At 49.6% G+C, this 22216-nt stretch overlaps 4 protein-coding genes across 8 annotated transcripts; 2 read left to right on the top strand and 2 right to left on the bottom strand.

The window, feature by feature from the left end:
* Positions 1–625: 625 nt before the first annotated feature.
* Positions 626–6184, bottom strand: BRCC3 (BRCA1/BRCA2-containing complex subunit 3). The gene is made up of 8 exons (XM_066559586.1): positions 6064–6184; positions 5571–5690; positions 4473–4560; positions 3712–3800; positions 3137–3192; positions 2523–2654; positions 2097–2140; positions 626–1367 (listed from the first exon to the last, which is right to left on the bottom strand). The coding sequence occupies exons 1-8, from the start codon at positions 6166–6168 to the stop codon at positions 1216–1218; spliced, it is 786 nt and encodes a 261-aa protein (XP_066415683.1). The 5' UTR covers positions 6169–6184; the 3' UTR covers positions 626–1215.
* Positions 6185–6510: 326 nt separating this feature from the next.
* Positions 6511–14954, top strand: CMC4 (C-X9-C motif containing 4). 4 transcript variants are annotated; one of them, XM_066559756.1, is made up of 4 exons: positions 6511–6559; positions 6879–6933; positions 11798–11864; positions 13539–14954. In XM_066559756.1, the coding sequence occupies exons 3-4, from the start codon at positions 11807–11809 to the stop codon at positions 13706–13708; spliced, it is 228 nt and encodes a 75-aa protein (XP_066415853.1). In that variant the 5' UTR covers positions 6511–6559; positions 6879–6933; positions 11798–11806; the 3' UTR covers positions 13709–14954. The 4 variants fall into 4 exon arrangements, with proteins under 4 accessions (XP_066415853.1, XP_066415855.1, XP_066415852.1 ...); XM_066559758.1 differs by lacking the exon at positions 6879–6933 and having other exon boundaries at positions 6539–6559; XM_066559755.1 differs by lacking the exon at positions 6511–6559 and having other exon boundaries at positions 6667–6933.
* On the top strand, positions 6823–13586 carry MTCP1 (mature T cell proliferation 1). The gene is made up of 6 exons (XM_066559762.1): positions 6823–6933; positions 9233–10147; positions 10243–10413; positions 10567–10618; positions 11798–11864; positions 13539–13586. Exons 2-4 carry the CDS (start codon positions 10040–10042, stop codon positions 10612–10614), a joined length of 327 nt encoding a protein of 108 aa, XP_066415859.1. The 5' UTR covers positions 6823–6933; positions 9233–10039; the 3' UTR covers positions 10615–10618; positions 11798–11864; positions 13539–13586.
* Positions 14955–15779: 825 nt separating the features above from the next.
* On the bottom strand, positions 15780–22216 carry FUNDC2 (FUN14 domain containing 2). Of its 2 annotated transcripts, none has more exons than XM_066559761.1 (5): positions 22128–22216; positions 21549–21699; positions 20174–20249; positions 18963–19097; positions 15780–18521 (listed from the first exon to the last, which is right to left on the bottom strand). In XM_066559761.1, the coding sequence occupies exons 1-5, from the start codon at positions 22144–22146 to the stop codon at positions 18444–18446; spliced, it is 459 nt and encodes a 152-aa protein (XP_066415858.1). In that variant the 5' UTR covers positions 22147–22216; the 3' UTR covers positions 15780–18443. The 2 variants fall into 2 exon arrangements, with proteins under 2 accessions (XP_066415858.1, XP_066415857.1); XM_066559760.1 differs by having other exon boundaries at positions 22113–22168.

Below are 22216 nucleotides of genomic sequence, written 5' to 3'. Positions count from 1 at the left end.
GCAATGATGAAGGTAAGGAGCATTGGAACTAGAAACCAACAGCACAAAACCACTGACTGTTCAAAAACTGATGAATTACTATTCACAGCACTTCTAAGGAAAAAGAAAACAGTAGTGAGCAATAGACTTCAAAGAAGTTCTACTCTTAGGGGATTTGGCAGTACAAAGGTGGAAAGATTGAAAAGTCAAGTCTGACAAAGCCATAGGGTTTATGGGGCTTCCACATCTGACAGCACTTAACAGCTGCTAATCAACAGTGGCTGCCATGGGCAGGGAATGCCTCTGCCCCCGCTCTGTCACTGCAATTGTCCCATCCTTTGCTCCCATGAGACTGTGAAATGCAACAGCAAGAACATTTAAATGGATTAATTCAACAACAGCTATTTCATTCCAGTCTTAGGAAATTTCTGCAGTTAAGTTCAGCATGGAAGAATGTCAGACTAGTAAATCCATGAGTTCTCTGCCCAGCACCTCAACCTTCTTCCCTCTGGGAAGGAACCACAGTCCCCTCACTGAGCCAGCAGAAACTTCATTTTCTAGAGAACCTCAGTGCTGGGCACATACCAGCATTACATGGAGTAAGAGAATAGACTGACCAAAAAATGCAGGCACTGGACAGCATTCATTTCATTTTTACTCCCAACAGCTCTAGCTTTGGAATTTTTATTTGGTTTGACATATGCTGAACACAGATCCTGTGTCAAAGATCTTCCGGGTCTGTTCCCAAGCTTCCCTCCCACCTCTTACCTGCCTGGGTGAATGACCAGTGATCCAGAACATTACTAGAGATAAGATCATGGTCAACTGAAGCTACTAAGAGAAGGCTGAAGTTGGCAGCATCATATATGACAGCAGGGACACATTTCCCCTCTAAGCCTCCTGTTCCAGGCTCCTGGAATACATGTACAGCAGTAGGACTTCTGTCAAAACATAGAGGGAGGAACAACAGGTTCCCTAGGTGTGTGCTCTCCAGAACAGGAGCATTCAGGTGCTGCCCAGCCCCACCACTGAGCCAGAAGTGCAGCAACTGCAGGCACAGCACTGTTTTGCACCAGGCTGGGGCAGGTAAAGTCCTGATCCTGGAGCTGTGCTCTTGCTGCAAGAGGAGAGGCACAGCCAGTACCTCCACCAAGGCAAGGCAGGGCCACCCTTCAGCCTGGAGTAGTTCTTGAAGATTTTTTCACATCACTTTCCTGAAGGGTCTGCATTTCCTCCTCACTCCAAAGCAGCAAGTTCCTCCAGCAGCTGCTCCTTCTCCTGCTGCAGCTCCTGCATGCGCTGTTTGTTCTGCTCCAGTCTGTCCTCGAGCCACTGCAGCAGGGGCCCACTGATGGCAGACATTTGGCTGCAGAGGTTCTTTGTGAACACTGCAAAGAGCAACCACACATCATGCCAGGACAGCACACAAAAGACTCAGTGTGCTACAACACCCCCAAAGCCAAGAGCCAGCCAAGGAAACCCTCCAGCATCCTGGCCATGGCAACCACACATCTGCACAGGAAGGTCAGAGCCAGCAGCTTCTAACAGGGAAACACCATTTCAGTGTGACCCAGGCAGGGATGACAGCTCTACAATGAAAATCTGCACACAGCTAATCACTGATGCTAATTAATTTCTAAATTTAGAAGCATCACAGAATGTCTCCTTTCCTAGATGTGTGAGAATGGACAATGGGGTGATAAAACATGGAACAGAAGTGGGATTAGGATTGACCCCATCACAGTGGCAAAAGGAAAGATGTCACACCCATGTAACACCTATAAAGTGCCAGGAGATGGAAGTGTGCATACAGGTCAGCCAGACACTGCTTTAACACTCAACAAATCCCAAATCCCCTTTCCTGTTCCAACAGAAAAAATAACCTAAACAAACCAAGCCCCAAAATCCCAAACAATCCCAAAGTCTTCCATAATTTTAACCAATTCTACAAAGCCTGAAGGATACAACATTCAGGATTCACCCAGGATTAGGGTGTTTTACAGCCTTTGAAGTTTTTAAGTTCCTAGTTATAATTCTGTTCCTGTGTAACAAGATTCCGCCATTTTGCCTCTGGGAGTAGCACCCTGGATTGTCACATGCAAGAAAGGAATCCTTACCTGAGCCATTATGGATCTTAGTTACAGAGTCAAGATGGGTGAGGCTAAGGGAAGGAAAAGAAAACAAGTTGGAGACAAGACAGCAGGGAATTGTGTATTAGACACAGGCTGTAAAACCAGCTGCCCACAGGTACACCTAAACCTCTTCACCTGCTGAAGCCCTGCACATTCACAAGGATAACAACCCATGATAACAAAACCCCAAAATTCTGCTGCTAACCCCAGGCTCAGTTCTACAGACTTCAGTAAATTCTACAGAGGCACAGGAACTGCTAATCCTTAACTTCTACAGCTTTGCTAAGGCTTTGGTCAGTCTTTGCTAAGTCTTAAAGTCTTTGCTAAGACTTCGCAAAGTCTTAAGTACAGCAACAGTAGAACATGTCAGCAAAGACAGCCTTGAGAGGGGCAGAGCCCTGGGGCTGTTACCTGTGAATTCTCCTGTAGGCATCCTGCTCTTCTTGGCAAAGGATCTTGGGCAGCTCCACAGCTGATTCCAGACACACCTTCCCAATGGTTTCATGCGGAACAACATGAATGGGAATTTCAATCCTGTCATATCTAGAAGGGTATGAGATATAATTAAAAGCAGCAAACAAAAAACTGACTTCTACAACCTTGCAACAGTTTGTCCAAGGCCTGGCAGTGCTGCACATCCACTTTTGGAACACATGCCTGAGCTGACAGGCAACGGGAAGCATTTTATATCCACATACTTATCTTGAAGTTTAATTGTAAGGTGCAAACCTGAGGGCTTGACCTCTAGAGCTGGAAGCAAAAAGGTGGTGCTGCTACACACTGAATTGCAGCACAAATCCCCACCCTGACCTCAAATCTTAGAAGAATTATCTAGGCTAAAAGAATCCTTGCTAATCTTTAGATTCTCTTCCAGCAGCCAGCAGAGCAGAAGTGAGGAGACCCTGTGCAGGCATCTCTGTACATTTGCTCCTCACAACAGGCTGAGAAACCACTTATTAGAGACAAACCAGAGAAAGGAGAGACAAGACAAAATACAGTCAGATCTAATATTCTTCTGTACTCACTCTGAGCTCTTCTGGGCCTGAACAGACTGGAAACAGGTATAGAGAATTCTACCTGTCTAAGAGAGACAGCAGAAAGTCAGATTCCAAAGGCAAAAAAACCATCTAAAAAGCAAAGACACATTCCTTTAGGAAGCTTTCAACAGAATTCCAGAGGTTTTGCTCTGATTTGCTTGCTGGAGGTACTTAGGGCATACCTTGATAAACCCTTTAATGAGGAAAAACTCTTTAGCAGCAGCTGCCTGGACAGCCTAGACCTGAGTGTCAGCTTATCTCACATGACAGCCACACCTCCTGGAGAGGCTGGAACAGGGGCAGAGCTGTGTGTGCTGGGCTGGGCACCTGAGGGAAGAGCCCTGGCCCATTTCAGGCACACTCTGCAGCTGCTGGGCAGCTCAGAGCAATCATCACTTGTTCTCCTGCCCTTGGGATCACAATCCAAACCACTCCTGCTGTGCTTTCCATGTGCTCCCAGCACAGCTCTGCCCTTCTTGCAGGCTGCACCTGAGGACTTCAGCTCTGCCCTGATGTTTCTCATGAGCCCCTGGAGGGTTTGCTGCCATTTTAAAGTTGCCTACCTTGGTGTTCTTGTCCTCAATGAAGCAGGAAAAGATGAGCCCCACAAACCCTTGGTCCATCATCTGATACATGGCCTGCGTGCGGACATCTGCAGGGACAGAAATGAGAGTGAGAGCTGCCCTGCTCCCCTGCAGCACTGGGAAATGATCTGCCACCTTCTGAAGGGTGACCTGGAATTTGGTAACAAATGCCACAAGCTTTATGTTTACATCCTCACTCTGGGTGACTTGAGTTCAAATAAAGAACTTGATACAATTTAAACTGTAAACAGTTAAATGTAAACAATTTTCAATGTAAATAGAAAAACTTAAAAATAGAATATGAGCACACAAAACCAAGAAATTATCTCACAGGCAGCCTGCTACCACAGGTCACCATGAAGTCCAACATATATAAGGTACTCAGGTACTTCTTTTATGAGAGTTTTTAGCTATGCATTAACACTCACAGATATCAGAACTCATCACAGCAGGCCCAGGATGCCCACAGCTTTTTTTGCTATTCCCCACACCTGAGGTGTGGTTTTTCCATCTGGAAGAACAGCAGTACCAGCAGTAGCTGATCTGTGACTCCTGGGCCACATCTGAGTCCTTGGAGAGCACACACAGCAATGGGGATACACTGGAGGGACCCCTGCAGCCCACCCAGACAATCAGGGAATGTTTCAGACTCAGAGCTGCTGCAATGTGCAGCTCTGGGGCTCAGTGACAGCCCCAGGGGCAGCAGGTGGAGTTTGCCCAGAGCCCAGGGCTGCTCTTACCCACGTGTGAGGGCCACACGGTGATGTGGGGGTGGGAGTGGTACCAGCCCACCACCCTCATGGGCCGTCCTGTCATCTCTGCCAGCCTGTGTGGGGGTCAAGGAGCCAACCAGAACCAACAGACAAAGGGAAGGGCTGCATGCACAGGGGAAAACAGCAGAGCTTTAACGGGTTACCTATGAGGCAACAGAATTCCAGATCTGTCACGGACATATTTTATGAAAAATCCTTTTGTTAGGATCTTTTCTCCTGAGAAGCTGAGAGGCCTCAGGAACAAAATGTAACCAATGGTTATCTGCTGCTGTGGAATGCAACAGGTGCATCTGGGATTGGTCTCATGTGGTTGTTTTTAATTAATGGCCAATCACAGTCAGCTGTCTCAGACTCTCTGGTCAGTCACAAGATTTTATTATCATTCCCTTCCCTTCCTTTCAAGCCTTCTGATGAAATTCTTTCTTCTATTCTTTTAGTATAGTTTTAGTATATAATTTTCTTTTAATAAAATATATATCATAAAAAAATAATTCAGCCTTCTGAACTGTGGAGTCAAGATTCTCATCTCTTCCCTCATCCTGGGACCCCTGTGAACAGCACCACACAGATCCCTTTGGAGGAGTGATAAGAAACAGTGCAGGGAGCTGATGGAGCCTTTTCCCCAGCACCATCAGGAGCTACTGCTATAGAAGCAAACTGGATTTTGTTTGCATGTGGCAGCAAACCACATTTCAGCAGCTGTCCAAAGCAGCATCCCTGAGTGTGTGCAGAGAAGAGGCTCCCCAGTGCAGCACCTGGAGCTTTGCTGACCTTTCCTTTTCCACTCAGCCTCCCTGCTGAACTGCCACTCCCTGCACTAACACACTGCAGTTTTACCTGTGACCAAATACAAAACAATGATAACTAATTTATAACATAATTCCACTGCAAGCACTGGAACCAACAAAGACTCCCGGGAAAGGCAACAGCCAGCACAGCCCTCCCAGCTGAGCAGCTGCAGCAGGAAGCAGCTGACAACTTCAAACCCACTGCAGGCCTAAAACACAGCCCATGATAAGAGCTCTGAGGTAAAGAGAGCCTGCTGCTGTTTCTGGTGAAGGATATCTCTGCTTCAGTAGAAGCAGCTGAGAGCTGCTCCGGTGAGATCTCCACACGGTCTTTCCTCTTGTCAGAGCGCCGCAGGATGATCACAGAGTGGATGTGGACGATTCGGTTGGTGTCCACCTAAGGACACAGAGGGGAAATCAGAGATTCCTCTGCCAGAGAAACAGCAACCCGCAGGGCACGGCCGCTCTGAGCAGCACAGGGCACGGGTGCGCACGGCAGAACGCGGGGGTATGGGCACGGGTACTGCAGGTGGGACCGCAGAACGCAGGGGTACAGGCATGGGAAGCCTTCCTGACTCTGAGATTCGACTCTCTCAGAGCTGACCCAGGCGCTGGCGGTTACCAGGGCCGCAGACGAGCGGGGTGCCGGGGTAGCTCCGTGCGCGATGCCGGCGCTCACAGCCCGCGCCCCGCGTCCCCACGCAGGCCACAACCCGCACAGGCAGCGCCGCCACCTGCCCCTCCCGGGGCCGCCCCTCCGCGGGCGGTACCTCTCCGATGCAGAGCCCCATGACCTCCTCCTTCTCGGTGCTCAGCGCGTGGTTCAGGCACACCAGGAACGCGTCCGCCTCCAGGTGCACCGCCTGCACCGCCATCTTGCCTCCCCCGGCCCGCCTGCCCTCTCCCCACCCCCTCGGCGGATCCACCAATAGCAGCGGCGCTCGCGGGCCCTCCCAACCAATCGGCGCAGCCCCCCGCGAGGCGAGTGGTGCGGCGCGGCGGAAGGGCCGTGCCGCCCACGGGAGCGGCAGCGCCGGGGTTCCGGCCGGGTTCCGCCCGGCGGCCGATGCCCGGGGCGGAGCGGCGGGGGATGGCAGGGCCGGGCCTGGATGGGACGGCCCGGCCCGATCCGGCTTAACTCCACTCGGCTCGGCCCCGGGCCCGGCCTCCGGGGCCTGCGGGCAGGCGCGGGGAGGCGGCGGGTCCGGGGGGCGGGGGACGGCTTAGCGCGGCGCACGCGGCGCGGCGGTCACGGCGCGGGTGCAGGTAGGTCATGGCGGGCCCGGCCCGGCCCCCGCCCGCCGCCGCCTCACGGCCAGGGCCGCCCGCCCGGCCTCGCCGCCCCGGCCCGGGGGAACGCGGTGGCTGTGGCGATGTGCTGCGCCCTCCTCCCTCCCGGCCGCCCCGCCATGGCCGGTCCGGTCCCACGCCTGCGCCACACCCCCTCCCCTCCAGCCCTCCCTGCCCGGCTTGGCCGCTCTGTCCCCGCTCCCGCTCCTCGGCCCGGCTCTTGCGTCCCTTCCCTCGCCCCTCTGCGTGGCTCCCCCCGCATTATGTCCATCTTTTTGTCTTCCTGTTTTTTTAGATCCCACCAAAGCTCGGCCTGCCCTCCCCACGCTGCTGGACAGCCCGGCTGGTCGGTGAGCATCTGCTACCCCTCAGTAGGTCGGGCAGAGCGGAGCGTGGAGTCAGAGGGGCTTGCTCCAGGCAGAGTAGAGTCCGAACCCCCAAGAAGAAGCTTTAGAGTGTCTCCACATGCCCTTAAGTCACCAGATCCCCGAGTTGTTGCCAGAGCTGGGCTGGGTTTTTCAGGAAGGCTCAGCACCCTCGTAGCCCTGAGGTGTGCAGGCAGCTCTGAAGCCCCAGCAGAAGGCCAGGCTGGCCAGCCTTGCTTTGGGGCTGTAACTGTGTCAGCACAGCACTGCTGAGCCTCAGCAGTGCTTCTCCTTGGTGCCTAAATGGCAGCTGAACTCCCTGTTGCTTTTTAGAACAGAAGGTGATAAAGGGTGCAGTTTATTCAGCACACTGATCTCCAGCTCTGGGGTGGTCCAAGCAGCATCTGGAGCGATTTCTGTCACTGTTTCCATAAAATATTTTAATGTACCCAACTTAAAACCAAATAAATTGTCGTCACTACAAGCTGCATTCCTCCTCCTGGCCATTTTGACATTTATCCATATATTATGGCTCAGAAATCCATCCAGGTCCCAGAACAGTGTTAAACTTCTGAGGTGGATACTAGATGGACAGAACATCTGCCACTCTTATTCCTGTCTGTGGGGACTGGGATTGGAATCTCCCCAAAACAGCACTTAGAACAGCTCAGCCTTCTACAGCTGTGTTGATGGAAATGTTCAAGTCTCAAAGGATGATGCTGCAATCCTGCAAATTTAAGCTGTTGGGGTTTTTATTGGTTGTGAAGGGGTTTTTGATAGGTTATGAAGCAGGCAGTCTAAGAACTTGGGTTTAAAATTTGTTTAAAATATAAGTAAGCTCTCTTCTCCTTCCACCCATGTCTTCCTTCAGGCTTTGTTTTTGCTTTCTAATCAAACCTACAGCAATAAGACACTGTGTATGTTTTCAGGTGCATTATCTGGGCGTGTGCTTGTGGAATCTCCAGTTTCTTTGGTGTGTTTGGGTGCTGCAGACACCTGTCCCACCCCAGACCCCATTCCTGTCCCACCCCAAACCCAACTGACGGTTTTGCCTGACCTCAAGGTTTTCCATGTGGCACTACCTGGGCACCTTCACCAAAGGCCAGACTGAGCCTTTGAGCTTTGCAGTTTTGGGGGAACTTGGGGCAAAGGGTGACAGCGCACACGAACCTCTGCCCTTTCTGCACAGTGTCCTCTGCATGAGACCTTGTTCTGTTGTCCTGGCTCTGTCACTGCTGCCATCTCCACTGCCCATGGACACAAATGTGCATGTTGTGCTTTGGTCCTGCTCCCTGTGGTTCAGCCACGCTGAACCAGGGCAGTGTTTGGATAGGAGACCTTCCAGGAGAGCTTACCTACAGTAGGAAACACAGTTCACTTACTGAGATGTAATTTTCTATTACTGGAGCCAGTCTTGAGCCTTCTGGTTCTGGGGATGATGACCTGTAAAAATTCCAGCTTTGAATGGAATGAGAGCAAGTTCTTGGGCATTTCTGATCATGATGGAACTTTTTGCAGTTTACTGCAGAGTATCCTGGCCGAATTCCACCTGGGGTGATTATGTTCAGCTGACTGAAAATGATCAGTGGCAATTGCTGCATTTCACTGTTGGGCAGAGTTCCACACAGGGGTTTAAATTTGTAATGTGGCTTAGGGTAAAGCAGAAAGGAAAAGAATTACAGAAATGTCCTTTTAACCCTTATTCCTGAAGGCCTTGTGAGGCTTGCCAGACTGCAGTCACAATCCTCTAAATGCCAGTGATCCAGCTGGTGGGGCATTCCTTGGAATGCCTGTCCCTCATCACAGGATGGCAGCCAGAACAGTGGTGCTTTGTGTGGGGCACATACACATCCCCACACATCAAGCAAGGCAACAAACAGAATGGGTGAAAAAAAGAAGTAATAAAAGAACACTCAAAGTTTTCTTTGTGATGGTGCTGTTCAGGCTGACCCGTGGTTGGTGTTTTGTTCTCAAAAAGGCTGAGTGCTCCTTTGGCTCAAAAAGATAGAGAAACACTGATGTAAGATATGGAAGGCATCACGGAAGAGTATTTTCTGTTATATACGCAGCCCAATGTATAACAAGTTTTTTTTTTTTCTCTCCCTGACCTTCCCTCCTTTATTTTGTACCCAGATTTTCTTGCTCCTGTTTGAAATATGCCTTATAACCTTACAAGTTTTCAGAAGACCACTGTGTTTCACTGGGATAAAGAATATTGCATCTGCTTCATAGCAGGAGGATGTTGTATGTGTTACAGCTTAACTTTGTTCTACTTTACACCTAGATAAAGGATGAAGACTGTCTGTACCATTTTGATTACCTCTTCTAGGGTTCAAAGAGAATCATTTCCCCTGACCTCCATTTGCTAATGGCTCAGCTTGATCTAACTGGCACACAGATAAACGTGCTGTTAAACAAAAGTTACAGTAGCAGGAAGCACCTCAATGCCCCAAGCTCCTCTGCCCGTGTTGGTGGCTCTCTGTGACCAGCCAGAAGCCGAGTGACGCAGTCCTGAGCGCTGCTCCCGAGGAGTTTGGGTGTGAATGGACAGTGCTGCCACCCTGAGAAATGAGACAAAGGACCCTGCACCCGACAGCTCAGCGAGCTCCAAAGATGAGAGTCCTGCACACCGAGCCCTGTGCTCTGTCTCCAGAGTGATCTCCGTTCCCGTTGAGCTCACCTCACTGCTGCTCACCAGTTTTGCTTTTGGGATTTAGACACCTCTTTTTTCCCCCCCGTTTCACACAAAGACTGTTAATAGGACTGTTAGTGGAATGAGCAAAGCCAATACTCAAAGGGTTTAACTTTGTACCAATAGCACCTTTTGCCCCAGAATGCCTTACCAATGCCACCCGGCCCGCGTGTCCCAGTGTACGACTTGGCCTGACGTTTCCGCTGGCTTAGGCACCACCTCAGCCTCCCGAGCTGACTTTTAGGGACATTTCCGCACGTAGCATCTCATCCGAGAGTCAGACACCACCTGGCTGCCGGCTCCGGGAGCTCTCTCCGTGAATGTGCTCGGAGCTAAAGAGGCCACGTGTGCAGCCCGCGGGCCGATGCCGTCCAGCTGAGCTGCGGGAGCGCCCGAGGGATGGCACAGAGAGGGGAGGCAGGCGCTCCTCCCGTGCGGCTCTGGGTGCGCCGCGTGGGGGTTTACTGCGATGAGCACCGCAAAACCTGGCTCGTGGCTGCGGAAGAGGCAAGTGTGTGCTTTGAGCTTCCCCCTGGTTGTAGCGTTGCTGTTTCAGGTGCCTCTGCCAGTAACTGCCTGCTCTGTTTGTTACTTTCCCCCAGGAGGAAGGTATGCTGAGGGCTCGGATCCAAAGAGTTCAGGTTCCCCTGGGTGAGGCGCTGCGACCCAGCCAGCTCCCCCCATCCCGGCTGCCTCACATGTGGCAGCTGTCCCAGGGTGAGCAGTACAGGGATAGTAACTCTCGCGTTTGGGAGATAGAGCACCATCTCATGGTAAGGATGGTGGCAACAATAGAACATAGTCATTCCTGTTTGTGAAGTCATTTGAGACCCTTGAGGGACGGCAAAGGACTGTTACTTTGTTGAAGTCCATTAGCTCAACCGCAGTAACTGTAGACGTATTGAACTTTTCCTTGTCACTTACAGCTTGATGGTGTTGAAGAACTGCTGCTTAAACTCGTGCCTGGGGATTAATCTGGTATGTGCAGACATTACCCTGCTTTGTACTGTGCACTGTTTACTCCCAGTCTTTCTTTAATATGAATTTTTGTCTTTCAGGAGCAGTGGCTCTAGGAAGATGCCATTGTCTGTTTTGTACAATAAAAGGTTCTCTCTCCACTGAAATGCAGCCACCTTTGAGGTGGAAGCAGTTAAACAACACACAGCAGCATCACACAAGAGTTTAGGACAGGCAGTGGAGTATTGTGACCTAGTGAAACATCAGGGGGAGTTCTAGGTAGGCAGAATGTAATTGCCCCAAATGGAATTCGGCCAGGATGCTGCAAACAATGTCCTAGTGACACTGGAAACTGCTGTGGGCTGGTGACTTGTCAGAATCTGGACAGGCAGCAGCTCCCAGCTCTGAGCAGAGGCTCAGAGGGTTCAGTCTCACCACCACTTTCAGTGACACTGGTGCTTTCCTTAGAGGTCTCCCATTCAACTACTGGTACCACCAGCTTTTGCTTGGCTTTTGATCTTACACTGACACAGTTACAGGTGTCACAGCTGCGGAAAAATGAACTCGAGTGTCTGAAATCCTTTTCTAATGGATTTGAACAAGATGGAGCTGTCTTCCAATCTGGTTGAGGGTTTTTTTGGACAGAGGGAGAGGATTTCCAAGAGACCTCCTCCTGAAACAAAATGAAAAGAGTCCTTCTTGTTGGCTTTATGACATATACACAACTGAGTTGTTTGGTTGATTGTTTTTTTAAATGCCTTCTCCAGCTGTGGTTCCATGACTTGCCACCAAATCCTTGGTTGTGTAAAGCTCCAGAGGTGGATTCACATAAATACATGTCTCAGTAGAAGGTCTAGAGATAGAAAACTCTTAAAATTTAGTCAGCTGTGTTAATTTGAATATTTTCTGGAATCTTTGTAAATCCAAGTAGAAAAGGACACATTTTAACTAGAGAAAAGAAGAAGGCTTTTAAACTTAGTGACATGAAACTTCCTCTATTCATTGTCTCCATCATCATCTTTTAGCCAGACAGAGTTCTTGTGTATGTTGGCAGGCACCTGGAAGCAGCTGTAGATGTTTTCTGAATAATGACAGTGGGGGAAATGTGGAGCTCCTGAAAGATGTGGCTGTAGGACATTGTCTTTTCCCCACCCCCTGAAAAGAACCCTGATCTACAGTAACATTTTCCTGTCATTTTAGTTCCTGAACATGTCCCGGAAGGATCCCTGCCAGAAACAAGCCTGTGAAATACAGAAATGCTTGCAAGGTACCAAATGTCATTTTGTCTTTGGTGTCCTGATTTTTGGTGGAACTTAATTCTTTTAAATTAACCTTGTCCTTTCACCTTGAGAAGGAACAAAGCACATTAGCATTGCCTGGTTGCAAAATGAACAAAATTATAATGTCTGATTTTAATAGAATTGCTTTGTGCTTAATTGTAAATAATGAGACCTCATTAGTATAAAGCAGATCATTAGTAACAGTAATGTGCTTGTAGAGTTCTCCATGCTGGCAGTGAGATCCCAGGTGTATTTTTGGGACTCAGCTGTGGGCAGGGAGAGCTAGACATTTATAATAAGCTCTCTTACAGTGTGGTTAGTGAGGGAGTAGGTGGATGGTATGAGAAGACTGCAGAGCTGCTCCAGGGGTGTTTGTTTCAAGAATTCTGTCAGGAACAGGTTAGGTGATCTGTCCTCAAGGTGTGAAATGGTCTTCATGTCCCCCGCAATTGTCTAGAGACAATTAGGACCTTTAATGTCCTCATGGTTTGGAGCATTCTCCCATGAAGGACTGCCTTCTCTCCCTGTACTATCTCACTTAAAAGCTGATGGATGACCCTGTTTTGGTCCCATCTGTGGCAATGTTCTTTTTATAACATTTGTGGAAGTTATTCCAAGTGTTTTGCCCGTGTAGGTTTGTGTACAGTGTTGATCTGAATGGTTAAGTGTTGGCAGAGAAGTCTTTGCTGCATGTACAGTCACTGTCACTGCTGCAGTTCATGTTTTGTGCTGTGGACCTCTCTGATGGGCACAGATGAAGCAGCTGTTGACAGAGAACAAAGCAATTTTTCCCCTGTAAAAATTAAAGTACAGAGCCTTAATTGCACAGTCACTGTACCCAATGTGTGAGATGGAGGGTGGGAGCTGCACCTTTGGGAGATGTTGACTTCTCAAAAGTCATTATTCCAAAGATCTTGCTGCTCTTTTGTGAGACTGAATGCCTGCTGTAAATCTCTTTTGTGTTCTCCTATCTGTGTGTGACTTTCAGCAATGCATCCTTGACAGATGATGGTGTGCCTGTAGGTAGCTACAGTTTTAGAAACAAAGCTGCAAAGGCAGAGGGACAGTTAGGAGAGCCTTGGAGCACTCATCAACTGCAGATTATGGCAGAGAGAGATCAGCTCTCCTCTCCAAGGGCCTGCCGTGCCTCCTGGGCTGCCAGCTTGCAGAAATCACCACAACCTTTTTCTCAGGGGTGATGTCTGTGTTTGTATTACAGCTCACTCACCAACCCAGTCAGGGAATTCATAGCTCAGTGATCACAGCAGCGTGGTTTGCTCATTAACCAGAAGGTGTTCACTGCTGCTTTCGGGGCTCTCCATGGGTGCTGTGTGTCTCACATGATGCTGCTGTTGCTTCTTTTAATATTTTAAAAGTCAGAGTGCAGCTGCGTAGTGCTTGCAGCTCTCATCCAGGGCAGAGCAGGGGGCTGTGCATGCCCTGTGTTTCTGGGCAGACAGGCAGGTGGTTCTTAACTCAAACCAGACTGAGTCTCTTCCTGCAGGATTCCTCTCTGAGTCACAGCGAGCCACAGCCTTAGATAGCTGTGAGCAAGGAAATGATGGAGTGCTTGTAAGCAGCTGAAGAACTGGGCAGGGTGTGCTCCCTCAGGGAACAAAGCCTGTTCCTCTCTGCAGACCTGGTGTCTCCTTCTTTTCCAGCGAACAACTACGTGGAGTCCAAGTGTGAAGCTGCGCTCCAGGAGATGCGGAAATGCTGCGCTCGGTACACCAAGGGCAGGTCCGTCTGTTGTTCAGGGTTTGAGAGGGAAGAAATGGAGAGAGAAAAGGCTAAGTTGACTTCAAAAGGAATTTCCCCACCACCTCAGTAACACAAAGCATGGACTCACTTGAAGAGCTCGTGTGTGTTTTTTCAAGCCTTCTTTAGACTTTCAGAAAAGCCAGATTGCTCCTGGAACACACCGTTCAGCACACCAAAAAGCATTACACAGTACCAACATATGGCCTGGTTAACAAACTTTATTTTCTGTACGAAAACATAATCTATGTTGCCTCTGCATCACACCTGTGAAATGTCAACTTGATGTTTTTAGGATGCTTACCTTACTCTAATCCATCCTTGCTCTAAAAATGGAGAATTGGAACCGAGTTATTCTGGCTTCTGGAGGGAGAGGTACAGGAAATGAGCTCAGAAGAGTGAGTTTAAATGTGAAACAAACCCATCTTGATACAACAAAGGTATTGCTGCCACCGTGCAGTAGTTCCAGACAACATTTGCCTGTCCAGTGGTTCAAGCTCAAGAATGGGCATCAGGTCTGATGATTGTTCCTAAGTCTTGTATAGATCATGAGTGACTGCAAGTCACTTTGCCTAAGTGCCTCACTTTTCCACTGGACAGAGTTGTTTATTTTATATTTGAATTGCCTACACGCTGCTATTTGCATGATAAAGATAAAGATGTTACAGGAATATAATTTCAGGGATTGCTACAGGGATAGGATATTTTTTTAAAAAAGCAATATTCATTTGAAAGATTTGACTGTTGATACAAAATTTATAAATTTATGTCTAATTGAACACCTTTAAGCAATATGCTTTGAATCCAAGTCTAGTTAAAACTGCTGATACCCAAAGGCCTGTCACAGAGCCCTGGGCTAGATCCAAGAACTGACTTAGGTGCTGCTTACTGAACAAGCAGTTGTAGGCAGTTACTTTCCACACAACATTCCAGACTCACTCCCAAGCCAGCTGTGTCTGGACCCCAGGAGAGATTTCCAGAAGCTCTCGGCCATGCAGCAGAATTTCCTGTGACCTGTAGGAAGAGCTCATAGACAGGTTCCTGCACCACCCTTCAGAGCTGCCTGTCTTGCTGTCCCCTGTAGCAGGAGTCCAGGCACCCAAATATCAGGCTCCCAACCCACTAGCCCTAACTCTGTATTAGATCTAGCCGTAAAGGACTTTTGTGCTGTGATCAAGTACAACTTACTTATGAAATAGAGCTTCTATAAACCACTGAGGTCTAGGCACAATAGTTGTGTGTACTGAAGCCTAGAAGAGCAAACCATCTGTATTCACTGCTCTGAAATACCATGGTACAAAATAAACGACTGGAACATATTGTGGTCTCTGCTTGTTTGTCGAGCTGCAAGCCGGGCGCCTTGGCTGCCATTCTCAGCCCAGAGCCATGTGAGATCATGTTTCAATAGAAGCTGCTTGATATTTTTGTAACTGGGGCTGAAGATCAGAATAATTTAGGGCTTCTCTTCCCCTCCCACTGCCATCCCACTCAAGAAAAAACCTTTAAGACAAAACAGGGGGTTTAGTGTCCCTGAAAAGTAGGGAAAAGTGATGACAATGTTGTGAATCACCTCAAGCACTGACAAGTAGCTAATTTTTCTCTTTTGCCCTACCTGAGCAGGAATAGTAGAAAGAAAGTCACTAATAGATAAATAGATAAAACATATATTTAGATATATTTAGAAAAATCTAGATAAATAGATAAAAGATATATATTTAGGCTTCTGTTGCACCTATGAAAAAGAAATAGCCTTGTCTCCATGCCCATTTGAAATTGGGTGGAACAAACTTTCTCAGCAGAGGCAACCCAGGCTGGCTACAGACCAACCTCCTGCCCTAGCAGCATCCCACTTCTTGGGAATATGTGTTGATTGGTGCCAGGATGATCATGAAGAGGGATTTATTAGGGTAGCCCAGATTACCTGCATGGATGAGGGGAGGCTGGTATCCCCATAAACTCATTTATGTTGGAAAAGACCTTTAAGGTCAAGTCCAACCATTCCCCCAGCACTGCCAAGTTGACCACTAAGCCATGTCCCCAAGTGCTACCTGCCACATCCTGCTGCTGTGGGTGCTCCCCTCAGTCACAGTGAGACAGGAACGTGCTGGTTCCCAGGAAGCCAACAGACCTCACACAGAGAAGCATTTAGAGCAAAACTGTTTAATAAAATATCACTTCAACAAGCATTTACATACAATATATAAAACCACTTTAAAAGCCTAATGTGTTTGAAATCATCTCAGAGTGTAACAGATGTCAGAAGTTGTTGAAACAACACTAAAAGGAGCAGGAGTGGGGAGGGGAAGGGACACCTCATCTTGGCACCTGCAGCAATGAAAATGCATCCCCACAGAGAGTGATCCAGCATCAAAGTGTTGCCCCACAGCATCAAACAGTGCCAGCCCTGAGCCCAACACCAGCACAGCAGAAAGATTTGCCACATCCTGATGTGCTTATCCATTCCCTGCCTACATTCACATCAAACTCAGCATCAATGTTAATTGTTTCCCCTTTCAGCAGCATTTTAGCTCCCTCTCTGGGCCATTTCTCTCTGTAGCAAACTGGGACTTGAGCAGAGCTTGCCCCACCTAGGGCTGAGCAGAAGTAGTGACTTACTTGAGCCAGAAAAGCATCCCTAAGGTCTGTTAATGCTTTGCTTTGAGCTTTGTCGTTGGAGACAGCTTTGTGGAGATCAGTGCATCTCAGAAGTTGTGTTCTGCAGCCCACCCAGCCAAAGAGCAGCAATGTTGTTGTCCTACAGGAACAAGAGATACCTTGCAAGACCAATGTATCTATTTATGCATGTTCACATCTGCAGATCCTACAGAAAAACAAACCAAATCCCAAAAAACCCCACCACCACTGTCTGTAACTCCACTGCTAAACAGCAATTTATTGAAGACCTATTTGCTGCATCCCATCACTCCTGCAGTCCAGAATGGCCTTTATGGAGGCCATTGTTAAAGGATGTGAGCCCAGCTACTCCTTCATTCTCCTTGGCCATGTATGGCAGGACAGGAGCAAAGACAGCAACTTCTATCTCCTGATTACCTGCAGCCTCTTTTCAGATCCTGAAGGTGAGGAAAACCTCAGCTAAATCGATGTGGTGCTATATGGGCACCTCAATCAGCAGAGCTGAAACAAAATTACCAACTGCAAGTGCTCATTCCAAACCCTCTAGTGGAAGAACCCAGCATTTCAGCTCTGCCAGCAGCTCTCAGGGGAAGATCCCCTTTCCAGCCATACTGAGAGCAGCAGATCACAAAGCCTTGGCACAGCACTGGAAATGGGGTGCAGCTGCTGAGCCAGGTGCTGCAAACCACCCACCCATGAGTGTCACTGTGCCCTACCATGTTTCCCATTGGAAGATGAGCTGACTTTCACATAAAATCCCACATTCTGGGCAAGAACTCCTACCTATACCTGCTGGAGGACATCACCACGTTGTCAGACAAGTCTCTGTGCTTGCAGAATACCCTGGGGGATGTTTGTTTGTACTGCACACAACTGCACTGAGTCAGACTGTCCAAAAACAGATGAGCTCTACACCTGGGTTGCCTCATCTCCTGCAGGAGAAAGGCTGAAGCTGATGGAATAAAGCAAACAGCTTTTCTTGTGGAAATGGCAAACACAAAGAAGGAACATAACTGAGGCAGAAATATGCAAATGAACTGCTCTCACAAGAGCATGGTTTGGTTTTCACTAAAGTTTTGTCATTTCAGTTGCTTGCAGAGACCAGGGAGAAGGAATTTGTGCTCTTCAGAGGCAAGCAAAGGACTGCACTCCAGATTTCACATCATCCCCCTTTCTCCAGTACAGCTGGCAACAGGGTCCTGGACCAGTACAGTGTACCCTAACCAGGGATGCATTTCCTGTCTACAATCCTGTCCCACATGGTTACAGCTCAAGGAGCATCACCAATGCCAAAGTGACCAGAGAAGGCTGTGGTAGACATGGAAAGCCCAGTCAGAGGCCCAAAGTGATTTACAGTAAGTGGCACAGCCAGGCTGGGCCTGCTGGAAGCAGGAGAGAGCCTCAAAGGCTGAGCAGTCAGGTGGTTCTGCAGAACAGAACTTGGTGACTTTCAGAACACATGATGAGGAAAGGGCCTGGAGAGTCAGCCTCAGTGCTCAGTTTCCATCAGCAGTGCCAGTGCTGCAATTCCAGTATGGGGAAGGATACCAGCAGAAACAAAGACAAATGGCCATTTATGTGCAGTGAAACAGCAGAGGGAGGGCAGGAAAATCCATATTCCCCTGTCCTGGACACAGCTCAGGCAGCTTTGACACTTCTGCATCCACTCCAGGATTGTCAACCACATTTTGGATTGCACAGATCACCTCTGTGCAGAGGGAAGCAGAGGTGTTCCAGATACCAGGGCAGGAATACTGAAAGCTAAATTGTAGTGAAGAGCTGACACATATAGAGTGGTGAAGAGTCTGACACAATATACTGGCAGACAAAGGTACACAAAACAGTCCTGAGCACCTGCAAAAAGCACATTTAAGAGGTTTCTCTGCCACTACATTTTTATGAAGTTGAAACTCATCAGAAAATTTGAGTCTGGATGTATTTGGTGGGAAATCATGATACACTGGGAGTTGTAAGCTTCCAGACCAACCCCAGCACACTAACAGCCCAGACAGAAGAAAAAGGTGGAAATCAGAAACAGCGTTGTAAGAAATAAGGGCTGGAACCTGTGAGCAGATGGGACTGAGTCTGTTGGCAACATCCTTTGACTTCTAAGTGAGAGATAACAGCAGTAGAGGAGGGGAGGGGAGGTTGGGCACGAGAGGAGAGTGCAGCTTCTAGGATGCCATTCCAAACATGAATCCTCCAGCAAACCCTCCAGTCAGGATAGCATTCTTCTTCAGAAATATGACCACCTAAGCAGGGGTGAGAAGAGACAACAGTGTTCAACAACATCAGGCCTCCCACTGACCCTCCTGCTAAGAAGAAATCCCTCAGTCAGGCTGTTCTTGAGGCAAGTGATGCTCACAGAGATGCCACTGCTCAGATTTGGGAAGACTTCCTACCTAATGACCTCCCCTCCCTAAGTGCACCAGCACACAGCCAGATTTTCACCCTGCTCAGCCACGAGCAGCCAGCTCCTCCAGGAGAATGCTGTGGGAAATTATGTTTTCCTAAATTCTAGGCAGGCAACATCCACAACTTTTGCCATCTCTCCCATTTTGCTGTCATGCAAGAATTCCCTCCTTGTATTTGCACAACTGAACATCTGTAACAGCTGAACATCTGTAACAGCTCAAGAGGCAATCCTGTTTTCTGCTGTCCCTCCAGCACATGCCCTGGGAGAGCTGTCTCACCTCATCCACTCTGCTTTTCACTTCTGGAGGCATTTTATCACCACTGGTGTGAAATTTCAGCTGCTGCTTGGCTTTGTTCATGTCCCGCTGTATTAGGTTCCAGTCCACCTTGATGTATCCTGTGTGGTTTGCAATCTAGAATTTTGAGGATTAGAAAAAAGTTCTTTAGTCCTGCATAACCACGGCTAAACAGCCTCCTTGCTCACCCACCTTCCCTGACCACAGCCACCTCCCACTCACTGGGGGGCACACTGGCTTAAGAATTGAAGAGAACACCGCCCTGGAGCTGTGTCAAGTGCTCTGCAACATTTGTCTCCCGCAGTACTCCCCAGCTGCTGGGCACACACTGCAGCCTAGCCTGCTTCAGCCTCTGCTCCTCAATGTAAAGCTGGTATCACCTCCCCCTCACAACTGCCATGGATATTGTTGGGACTCCCTGCAGTTCTCCTGCTGCTGTGGGTGGACACAGCTATTAATAGCCCATTCCTCTCAAACTATTTTATCTGCTCAGGGTGATTCAGCTGTGGAACTCCCTCTGCCCAGAGCAAGCTTTTGACTTTCAGCAGAACAAGCAGAACCAGGAGAGTGAGGGAGAATGAGTCACACACAAGACCTGAGGAGCAAACAGGTGAGAGCTGAACAAGGCCTGAGAGCTGCTCTAGGATGCCCCAGATGCATGAACACATCCCAGCAACTTCCCTCAATGCCAGGGCCCATGGAAACCAGCAGAGGTGGTAGAGGATGGAGAGAGAGATCTCCTTTCTCTCCTCTTCCCCAGTGCTTTACAGCGAGCCCCATCAGTGCTGGCTGGACTCCTTGGGAAGCCAGGCTGGCAGGAAGCATGGCACAGATATGGGTAAATCCCTCCTGACATGCAGGGCTGTTCCTCCAGGGACACCATGTCCACAGCCAGACAGCTGAAGCTGTCTCGTGCTCCACTCAGGCTCTCCTGTGCCTTTGGCCTGGCCTTTGGTAGCAGATCCCCAGTGGATGTACACTGGCAATCCTGCACTGGTTTATGCACACTGACCCTGCTTTGCTGTCACATCCATGTGCCCTGGGGAACACACACCTCTGACATTCACAGCCACACAAAGCCCCTGGCAGAGAGGGGTCTGACCCCACATGCCCCGACAGGCAGTGGTTCCTAGAGAGACCTTTGTCCCCAGCAGCACAGTTCTCAGAAAGCCTGGGCTGCTGTTCATACACACCTGAAGAAGGAAAAAGCCTCCTCCCACTGCTGTCGCTGCCAGCTTTCCAACTTTCTGGAAGAGGAATCCAGTACACCTACAAATCAAGCAGCATTCAGTCAGGAGAATGAAACACCTCACACACAACTCATTGTGCTTCCCACAGGCAAGGCTGCCTTTGGCAGCAGTTACCCAAGACTGGAGACAGCCTGACAAGCTGCAGAAGAAACCCATGTGCAACCAGAGAGAAGGATTTGCATCCAGACAAAATTGATGCTTTATAGCTTTTCACTTTGTGCTGGCACATTCCAGCCTTTTTCTGTTTGGTTCTTATGTCTTCAACTTCATCCTTCTCCCAAAAGAGTAACCAGAAACCTGTGATTTCCCCAAAATCAACAAGTGATTTTACATTTTGATGTTGTTTTTTTTTTAAACTGGTATCATGTCTGAGGGGAAATTAGGGAGCACATGTGCTGCTCCATGACAGAGCACAGGGAGCAAATCACAACGCTCTTTCTTACTTATTTGTAAAGTAAGCAGCAAACAACTACTTATTTTACCTTTTCATTTCTCAGGAGAGAAAAAAGATGGAACAAGCACACAGCAGTGACCTAAGGCTGGTCTCCAAAACGGGTACCTGCTTTCAGCATGAAAAACATTCCTGCAGCCAGCACCACCCCATTGCTCAGTCAGGCAGCCATGGGCTGGTGTGCTGTGCCACCCAAACCACACTTCCCTTGGAACACAGTTTCCTTATGAGCATTGCAAACAACACAGCAGCCTACCTTGACCCATTTCTGAATACACTTAGAGAAGATAAAAGAGAGAGGTGGCCAGGTCACACCTCTGTGAGAAGACAAAGCTCTGTCATACACTGTTAAATAATTACCCCATTGCCAGGTGAAGATGAGGGTCATGGTAAGAGGCAAAGCAATGATTACACAAAATTTTCAACTCAAACGATGCTGTGGGAATGAAGTTACAAATAGAGTCACACTCAGTCCCAGCTACAAGTGACAGGAAACCCTGGGAACTGTGAGCCCAGGAGGTTTTTAATGCAGATGCCTAAAGCACACCCACCTCCAGTGGAGAAGGCATCCTTGTTTCAAGGGGTTCATATCTGCCTGTCCTAATTCAACAGCACCACTTTTTGCCAGAAGTTAAAAATAATTACAGACTGGCGCAATTTTCTTCCCTTCGAGACAGTCCCGGTGCTTTAAGTTACAGACAGCACTTAGGACGTCCCAGAGCTGAGCAGACCATGCCAGGGGACAGCAGGCTGAGCGCCCGCCTCCTCTGAGTGACTGCCACGCGATCGCCCAGCACCTGTCCGTGTGACCCAGGGACGCAGCCAGCGCCTGCCGTGAGCAGCAAGGGCAGCCCCGGCCCCTCTTACCATCCCGTGACCCCTCCGATCACCAGCTGCGTGGCCACATTGTACTTCTCAGCGCTCGACCCCGAGCTGGGGGCGAACATCTTGCGCCACCATGGTCTGTTCTTGGTGTACTCCGCCAGGTCCAGCACGTTGAACGTGTCGTCCTTCGCACCTGCAGGCACCTGGAGAGGCTCAGTGCTGGGACCACGGTACCACAGCCCCCAGCCGCTGCCCGGTGCCTGCCCAGGGGCACAGCAGCCCTTCCCAGACACACAGCTCACGGGGACCGGCACTCCCCAGGCCTCCGGCAATCCCCACGTCCCTCAGCCCCCTCCCAGGGCCTCCGGGACCCCGTGCCCGGCACTGCTCACTCCCTCGGGGCCCGTGCCCGGAGCCGCCCCCTCGGGCCCTCAAGCGGGGCCAGGCCCCGGCAGCCGCCGCCGCGCGGTGCAAAGGGAGCGACACCGCGCTCTGCAGCGGGGAGGCCGAGCTGGGGGAGCCGGGGACCCGCCGCCAGGGGGAGAGGGGTGGAGGGACCCGCGCCCCGAGCCCCGAGCCATCCCCGGCCAGCCCGGCCCGGCCCACCTCCGCCCGGCCCACCTCCGCCCGGCACCGCCATGACGCCGCTGCGCTCCGCGCAGGCGCGGTCACGGCGCGCGTCACCGGGAGCGCGCGGCAGCGGGGCCGGG

This window comes from Molothrus aeneus, chromosome 14, assembly GCF_037042795.1.
Source record: "Molothrus aeneus isolate 106 chromosome 14, BPBGC_Maene_1.0, whole genome shotgun sequence".
NCBI lineage: Eukaryota > Metazoa > Chordata > Aves > Passeriformes > Icteridae > Molothrus > Molothrus aeneus.
The sequence above is the reverse complement of the archived record's forward strand: the minus strand, read 5'-3'. Positions and strand labels throughout refer to the sequence as shown.

Coding starts and splice junctions, on each gene's coding strand:
- CMC4 (XM_066559755.1), top strand. CDS start 6,667: ATGTGCTGCGCCCTCCTCCCTCCCGGCCGCCCCGCCATGGCCGGTCCG. Junction 6,934..11,797: donor CTGGACAGCCCGGCTGGTCG/GTGAGCATCTGC, acceptor CTGTCATTTTAG/TTCCTGAACATGTCCCGGAA. Junction 11,865..13,538: donor AATACAGAAATGCTTGCAAG/GTACCAAATGTC, acceptor CTTCTTTTCCAG/CGAACAACTACGTGGAGTCC.
- MTCP1 (XM_066559762.1), top strand. CDS start 10,040: ATGGCACAGAGAGGGGAGGCAGGCGCTCCTCCCGTGCGGCTCTGGGTG. Junction 10,148..10,242: donor GGCTCGTGGCTGCGGAAGAG/GCAAGTGTGTGC, acceptor ACTTTCCCCCAG/GAGGAAGGTATGCTGAGGGC. Junction 10,414..10,566: donor AGATAGAGCACCATCTCATG/GTAAGGATGGTG, acceptor TGTCACTTACAG/CTTGATGGTGTTGAAGAACT.
- FUNDC2 (XM_066559760.1), bottom strand. CDS start 22,146: ATGGCGGTGCCGGGCGGAGGTGGGCCGGGCGGAG. Junction 20,250..21,548: donor ATCGGAGGGGTCACGGGATG/GTAAGAGGGGCC, acceptor CTTGATTTGTAG/GTGTACTGGATTCCTCTTCC. Junction 18,522..18,962: donor TGAAAAGCAGAGTGGATGAG/GTGAGACAGCTC, acceptor ACCCCTGCTTAG/GTGGTCATATTTCTGAAGAA.
- BRCC3 (XM_066559586.1), bottom strand. CDS start 6,168: ATGGCGGTGCAGGCGGTGCACCTGGAGGCGGACGCGTTCCTGGTGTGC. Junction 3,193..3,711: donor TTGAGGACAAGAACACCAAG/GTAGGCAACTTT, acceptor TGTCTCTCTTAG/ACAGGTAGAATTCTCTATAC. Junction 1,368..2,096: donor TAAGATCCATAATGGCTCAG/GTAAGGATTCCT, acceptor TGCTCTTTGCAG/TGTTCACAAAGAACCTCTGC.